General features: G+C 48.5%; 2 protein-coding genes across 2 annotated transcripts in view; one reads left to right on the top strand and one right to left on the bottom strand.

Moving 5' to 3' along the window:
• Positions 1 to 149, top strand: part of LOC311326548 (glutamine amidotransferase-like class 1 domain-containing protein 3, mitochondrial) — a gene marked incomplete at its 3' end in the record, with an annotated part of 3,406 nt that extends 3,257 nt beyond the window's left edge. The window contains exon 5 of the mRNA XM_084459456.1: positions 1 to 149. This exon is cut by the window's left edge and continues 44 nt beyond it. Within this exon, the coding sequence (XP_084315582.1) occupies positions 1 to 149 (149 nt within the window).
• A 5,666-nt stretch (positions 150 to 5,815) lies between these two features.
• The window catches only part of LOC311326622 (L-proline trans-4-hydroxylase), a gene marked incomplete at both ends in the record, with an annotated part of 2,737 nt that continues 1,052 nt past the window's right edge, over positions 5,816 to 7,500 (bottom strand). The window contains 4 exons of the mRNA XM_084459558.1: positions 5,816 to 5,914; positions 6,226 to 6,330; positions 6,679 to 6,818; positions 7,177 to 7,268. Of these exons, the coding sequence (XP_084315684.1) occupies positions 5,816 to 5,914; positions 6,226 to 6,330; positions 6,679 to 6,818; positions 7,177 to 7,268 (436 nt within the window). The remainder of the gene's footprint in view (positions 5,915 to 6,225; positions 6,331 to 6,678; positions 6,819 to 7,176; positions 7,269 to 7,500) is intronic.

Raw genomic sequence — 7,500 nt, 5'->3', positions numbered from 1 at the left:
GCAAACATGTGAACAAGAATGTCGGAGAGGCGCATGTGGACACCAAGAACAAGCTGGTCACCACCTGTGCCTTCATGTGTAACGCACCCATCCACCAAATATATGATGGCATTGGTGTCATGGTTACTGAAGTGTTGAAACTAGCTTAGAAGAGAAATGTGAATGAGTGTTTTTTTTTAATGTCAAGATCATAAATGAAATGCATACTGTAGGCATTCTTTGATATCGTTCGAAGAGCTGATGAGCCTGACATATATAACACTTGTGCTGTACTGTACTTGTACTGTTCAAATTGAAATTTTAATATTAATAATAAATTACTTATTCTTCATGTGGTGGTGAAAACGGATGTTTATTTAGGTTCTCTAGAGAATAACAATGATTCAGACAAGATCACTTTTGTCAAATTTGAACATTTATTATACAAGCAGCATAATTATACAAGCGGCATAATACATGCATATGAATTTTTTGGCGGTGTGCTCTGTCCGGGGGGCCCCCTGCCCACGCGCGTGGAGCGCTCCACGCGCGTGGAGCGCTCCACGCGCGTGGAGCGCGTTAGCAGGGGGAGGCAATCTAGGTGTTCCCCCCCTCTGGGCCAAGCCCTTGGCCCAGACAGCCAGGGGGAACGGCATCTAGCCCCCTGCCTCAATGACGATCAGAGTGGGCCGCGATCGGGAAGACGCTCGGAGGTAACTCAGCCCACTAAGACCGTCAAAGAGTGCCACAGGAGGACTGCTGTACATTATAGTCCCCGGTCCCCACGGGCCGACGCTTCGTGGGTTCCGCGGGAGATACAGCACTCGCGCCTCTGTGTCCATGGCGCCCGCCACGGATAGCCACAGAGACCAGCTAGCGGCTACTCTGGCATCCACCGGCCGACGCCGGTGGAATACCTGCAAAACTACCCCGGACAGAGAGCAATGACGACAACAGACGACATACATACGCAGGAGGAGCAGGGGAGGTGGTGGGGCGAGCATGCAATTACGACAGCAGTAAGCAAGCGCGAATAATGACATGTTTTGACAGCTTAAATACCTGCGCTCTGGTGAGCTGACCAATGCTATGACAGCTACAGTCAGCTGGTGCTGCGTCATGCGTGACAGATTAACCTCTGCTGACCCCGGCTGACGTACGTGCCTTGGCTGAATTTGCGTCGGAGACTTCATTTCAGACAAGATCACTTTTGTCAAATTTGAACATTTATTATACAAGCAGCATAATTATACAAGCGGCATAATACATGCATATGAATTTTTTGGCGGTGTGCTCTGTCCGGGGGGCCCCCTGCCCACGCGCGTGGAGCGCTCCACGCGCGTGGAGCGCGTTAGCAGGGGGAGGCAATCTAGGTGTTCCCCCCCTCTGGGCCAAGCCCTTGGCCCAGACAGCCAGGGGGAACGGCATCTAGCCCCCTGCCTCAATGACGATCAGAGTGGGCCGCGATCGGGAAGACGCTCGGAGGTAACTCAGCCCACTAAGACCGTCAAAGAGTGCCACAGGAGGACTGCTGTACATTATAGTCCCCGGTCCCCACGGGCCGACGCTTCGTGGGTTCCGCGGGAGATACAGCACTCGCGCCTCTGTGTCCATGGCGCCCGCCACGGATAGCCACAGAGACCAGCTAGCGGCTACTCTGGCATCCACCGGCCGACGCCGGTGGAATACCTGCAAACTACCCCCCAAGAACACTCCAGCAACTCCGCGGCCCGCATGCGCAGCGGGTTGACGGAGAGCGCTCTGACTGATGTCAGACAACATTTGATAGTGCAACAGCTACATGATCACCTGAAACACAGTATCCCCCCAACCCCAAAGTCACAGTCCACTCATAGCCCTCTGGGCATCCGGAATGTCCTGGACTCCAGGCCGTAGGTAGCTTCATAAGCGGATGAGGACCATCGGCCCATGGACTTCAGGGTATACACCGGGGTGATGGCGGCGGCGGGGGTTGCCGCACCTATACGGAGGGAGGGTGCGGTGTACTGGAACGGTGGGAGCCCGCACGCCTGGCAGAGGGCGCGGAGTCTGGCGGCAAACCAGGCACCGGTCATGGCTTTGCCTCTCTTATGAAGAGGGGCTCCTCCTCACCGGCCTGGGGTCCGCACGTCAGGTAGGAGCTCATGGAGGACAGAGGACAAAACAAGGTGTTATTGCCTGATAACAAACGGTCACGCCGGCACCAGCTCCGTCCGCCTTGAATGCTACAGTGCAGGACGAAATAGAGCGCGTGCAACGTGACATCTGCCCGAGTGAGGTCGTGCGCGGGGTCGAATGACAAAGTGCGTGTAGAATATTCACCGACCTTAAGGAACCCATAGAAAGCTGTGAGAATGACTGTTTCTAACATTAAATACGAGTGACCACCAAAACACCCCTGCCTCAACCGTGCGATAACCGTTGAACGAGCGAAGGAGTGAAGGGAAGACGTACATCCATGCCTTGGGGATGCTCTCCGTGATGCCATTAAGGAGGAGCTGGACGGATCGGTTCCCCAGCCGAGAAACGGTGGAGGGGTCCAGGCATCGCATGTGGAATGAACACCTGCAACAAACTCTTAACCGACTGAGGCCGCAGCCGCCTAGACACGACACAATGAACTATGAATGCTATAGTATGAATATCCACAGCATGACGTTTACATTGAATATTGAGCAGCGTAGTGGACTCCGGGCCCCAGGTAGCGTTCGTATGCCGATGAAGTGTCATGCACGCAGCATTATAATAAGGTGATTAGTCTTTGAAATAACGCAGGGCTAATGCGAAGAGCAATGCAGTATCCCAACGCAGCGTAAAATGACACATACGACATCGAGCGAGATCATCGCAGCATACATCCCTTTTACATTAGAAATAAGCCCGTAAACCTTGCCCCCAAACAACGCGGAGGAGCAGGCGACGAACGGAAATGGCGGAAGAAGCACCGCGTTGAACCGAACAGCCAGATAGTCGCGCACACCCAGCAGATTGCAGAGCATAATGCTTGAACAATAGACGACAACGCACAGGTTACAGCACGATGCCCTAAGAACCATGCAGTAGCCCGATGCTACTGACCCGAACTAATAAAGCCAAAAACGCAATAATTGGTAAGGCATCATCGCCGTCGTTGTCCCCGAACGAGGTTAGACATGCCGAAGCAATCGGCCAAACAACCCAGGCCTACCAGACAGGCGAGACAGCCTTAAATACCATAATATCGATCGTCCTTATCACATACTTACAGTCAACAATTAATCCCTCATATAGCATACATGGTTCGCATCTCCGGAAGCAATACCGAAGCGATCATGAACGTCAAGAGCTAGCATTAGAATCATGAGCCAGTAACAGAATCATGAGCCAGCATTAGCAACCTAACATAATGAACCATGAGCCAGTATTAGCAATCTAACATAATGAATCATGAGCTAGTATTAGCAATCTAACAAAATGAATCACGAGCGAGTATGCAATCCAACATAATGATGCCCCGACGTGCAATACGGGAACCTTGACGAACGCCAGCCAGATAGCAACTAGCAGTATAGCCTGTCATGCGGCCAGCGAATCCACGAACGAGCCGCGAGGGGAGGACTTATGGCGCAGTCGTTAGTGGCCGGAGGAGGCAAGTCGCAGTGGCAAAATACCTACCTCCGACCGGTGTGCATAGAGCTATAAAATATTATATCACAGTCACCTAGTTATATCTATATAACCTTATATCACAGCCACCTAGTATATCTAGTGCATCGAGCAACTGGGGGCTGAGAAACATATCCGAATGTGCGACGAGGAAGTGCGAGTTCATGCGGTGGTGTATTTCAGTATTCCTAGTAGCAAGCCGCAATTAGCCACCTCCCAGTTATAAACGAACGCACCACGAGATGAACCAATACATAGAGAACACACACAGCACGTCCACGCCCGAACCGCAAACATTCCAATGGTGAATGCACCCGGCGCACATCGACAGTTGAGTACGCGGCAGACGACATGGACAACACCGACATAGCGGCTCATGAATGAAACCCAGTGACCGGCGCGTAGCAAAGCCTAACGGACTACCAACGCAAGCAATGCGAGCAACGAACCATACGCAAGTATGGCACACGGAGCTACAGGGAGACGGGCTCCCCGGCCTCGGAAGCCGGCGCTCCACGACGCCACTAAACGGACACCCAAACCACGGACCGGAGAGACGACGGGCAGAGGGGAACGCGGAAGCAGCGAGGACACCGCGGGCGGCAGGTAGCAACGCACCAAGACACAATATGACACGGAACGCGAGCAAGACGCGGAGCAGCGAGCAAATAGCAGAATGGCAGCATGCAATTACGACAGCAGTAAGCAAGCGCGAATAATGACATGTTTTGACAGCTTAAATACCTGCGCTCTGGTGAGCTGACCAATGCTATGACAGCTACAGTCAGCTGGTGCTGCGTCATGCGTGACAGATTAACCTCTGCTGACCCCGGCTGACGTACGTGCCTTGGCTGAATTTGCGTCGGAGACTTCATGAATGATTGATGAAATATCCCGAAAAACCGGTGGAAACTAGAAGTAAAAACAGTAAAAAACAAACTATTACAATAATTGTAAATATCACATAGGCCTATAATGCTGTTGACAACTATACAGCACATACAAAGTTTATAATTTCCAACATTGGACAAAGCTTATTCAACATGCTGGTCAAACACACTGATGCCAAAAGTGCCCCATTGCTTTTTTGAGCGAATGGAAAAACATCTACATTTGCCAAATAAGTCAACTTTTGGTGTTTTGGGGTTCAAAGGGTGTGTTAAATTATTCCTAGTAAACATCTAAAGTTAGATTTTATTTTTTATAGCGTACAGTACATGGAAAGAAATGAGCATTGATGAACAAGGCTTTTTATTTTAACATTTCCTCAATCACCTTTTTTTATCAGCATCATATAATAACAATATAGGGCCTACAAGAAAAAATCTGTATACATGAAATAAACTTGACAAAGTATAGACCAAAATAAAACATTTGCGACAACTTATTCAAATTAAAAGATACAGTACATTTATAATCTTCTGAGAAAAGTTTTGAAATATTGGTTAATTTTAGGTTACACTGACTAAATGCACTCATGGGCGGTGGTCTGTGCTCTCTGATTATGCATTGTGATAATGTACAGTAGATTTAGTGCTCGTGTAACCAAGTTGAATTGGTTAAACTCACAAACATGTCCTCATTCAAATGTGTACGACTGCTCTTCAGTGTTTGTACATTCTGTTCTTAGCTACTGAGAAAACATTGGTGAATGCCAGAATCTTTGTGGAAACTGCATAAGTGGGGTTTTAGAAGAAAATGCTTGGTAAGAACAGATGGTGAATGAGGCCCATTGTCCTAAAACTGTCCTAAAGCTTTGCTTACCTACTCCCATTTCATACGTTTACAAATCCCTCCTGACTTAATGACTTGAGCTTAATTGGTTAAAGTTACAGTGGCTCTGTTAGCTTTTCAAAACATTTGACCCTTAAAGGCTTAATACATAATTTTAATAAGCAACGTTGTAATTGATTTTCTCCATATAACAGTAAAATATCAAACATATATTTTTTTTAAATAACATACTGTAATGACCTCAAGGAAGGGGAGTCAAAGACAGACATCGAACCTCACATTTGCGGTTTTATTCGTACCCAAACTCAGACCTACTGTACATATATGTGGGCTAGTTTAGTTACTCATAAAGCTCCTGATAAATAAAAGCTCCTGATAAATAAAATGCCAACAAATTGTAATTGTTTTGAGAGAAAAAAAGAATGCGATGGTTGTCATAGCGTGACGCAGTAGAGACTCATGGCAGTTGAGGGGCGCTGCTGTTGGAGAAGTGGTTGAACTGGTCTGTTCCAGTGGCCAACACTGTAGCATGGAAGCGTCTGGGGCGGTCTAGGTCCTGTCAGAGAGAGAAGGGGGATATATTATACAGTATGGAGAGAGAGAGAGAGAGAGAGAATGAGAAAGAGAGAGAGAGAATGAGAAAGAGAGAGGGAGAGAGAGGGATAGAGAGGTAGAGAAAGAGAATTCTCAAAGAGTCTCCTAGCAGAAAGCTTGGTGCTCCGACTGAAAAGTCAAGATTCTCAGAGCGCATTTACAAACGCACCAACGTGCATTACCCTAAACAAACTCCTAGTATGTAATATGTCAACCATACATGGCAATAAACTAATCTGAATGTTTTGTTTTTGGTATGAAAGAGGTTCTCACCTGGATGGGGTAGGCACAGGTTGGGACATAACGGATGACGAAGCCACAGCGCCTCGTCTGGGACATGTTGGGCTCGCTGGCGTGGACCAGCAGGCCATGATGAACCTGGTAAGGCACACGTTTAGACACCATATAGATGATTGAATGATTTAAACCCTGATTGCTCAGCTGGCTGTCAGCTGATTACAGCTGAGGCGCCTGACCTGTGTCCTGTCTGAAATCACGCGAGGCTTCAACGTAGATCAAAACATACTCTACTCTGTGAGTCTCTGTTAAACACAGACCTAGGCATTTTTCACATAGGGATTTTGGACTAAACCCCAGCTGTCTTCTTCTTCAGAACATTTGATTTTGTAGCAAGTAACGAGTGTTTTAAGTCGAGTAAAATCGTAGTTAAAGTATTTGTTTTCTTTGAGAAATGTTGAAGTAAAAGTGAAAGTCTACACCACTTACAGACATCTGCCCCGCCAGCAGGGGGCAGAGTACAGCTTGTTCTATGTGCACCAGCTCCTCTGGGATCTCCTGGTTGACTGACAGCATGTTCCCAGGCCGGCTGGCCAGGCGATGGGGCAGAGGGCCGGAGAAGTGACTGCCTGCAGGAACAACACCCCCACACTCAGAGGACACAAACAAACACACACACACACACACACACACACACACACACACACACACACACACACACACACTCTCTCTCTCTGTCTCTCTTTGTCTGTCTGTCTCTCTCTGTCTCTCTCTCTCACTCTCTGTCTGTCTGTCTCTCTCTCACTCTGTCTGTATGTCTCTCTGTCTGTTTCTCTCCCTGTCTCTGTCTCTGTCTGTCTGTCTCTCTCTCTCTCCCTGGCGAGCTGTAGCAAAGAGAATATCCAAGACTTTGTATTTCACCAAACCCAGGGTAATTCTATGCCATGTCCTCAAATCTACAGTATAGGAAACCTCTGGCTGCAGTACCTGGGATGACCATTAGGGCACCGTTGTCCTCCAGTGAATCATCCAGAGCCAGCCAGACAGAGAGTACCGTTCCTCCAGCAAGACCCCAGTACCTACAACAACCACACAACACTGGTTAGTTAGACCCCAGTACCTACAACAACCACACAACACTGGTTAGTTACACCCCAGTACCTACAACAACCACACAACACTGGTTAGTTACAACCACACAACACTGGTTAGTTACAACCACACAACGCTGGTTAGCTAGACCCTAATACCTAAAGCCAGGACAGCCGTAAGGGGGGGAAAGTCAGGACGATTCAAAGGGCCCTGCACTGC

The sequence above is a fragment of the Borostomias antarcticus genome, assembly GCF_949987555.1.
Source record: "Borostomias antarcticus genome assembly, chromosome: 28".
Taxonomy (NCBI): domain Eukaryota; kingdom Metazoa; phylum Chordata; class Actinopteri; order Stomiiformes; family Stomiidae; genus Borostomias; species Borostomias antarcticus.
Note: the sequence above shows the minus strand (reverse complement) of the source record. Positions and strands in the feature narration are given on the sequence as shown.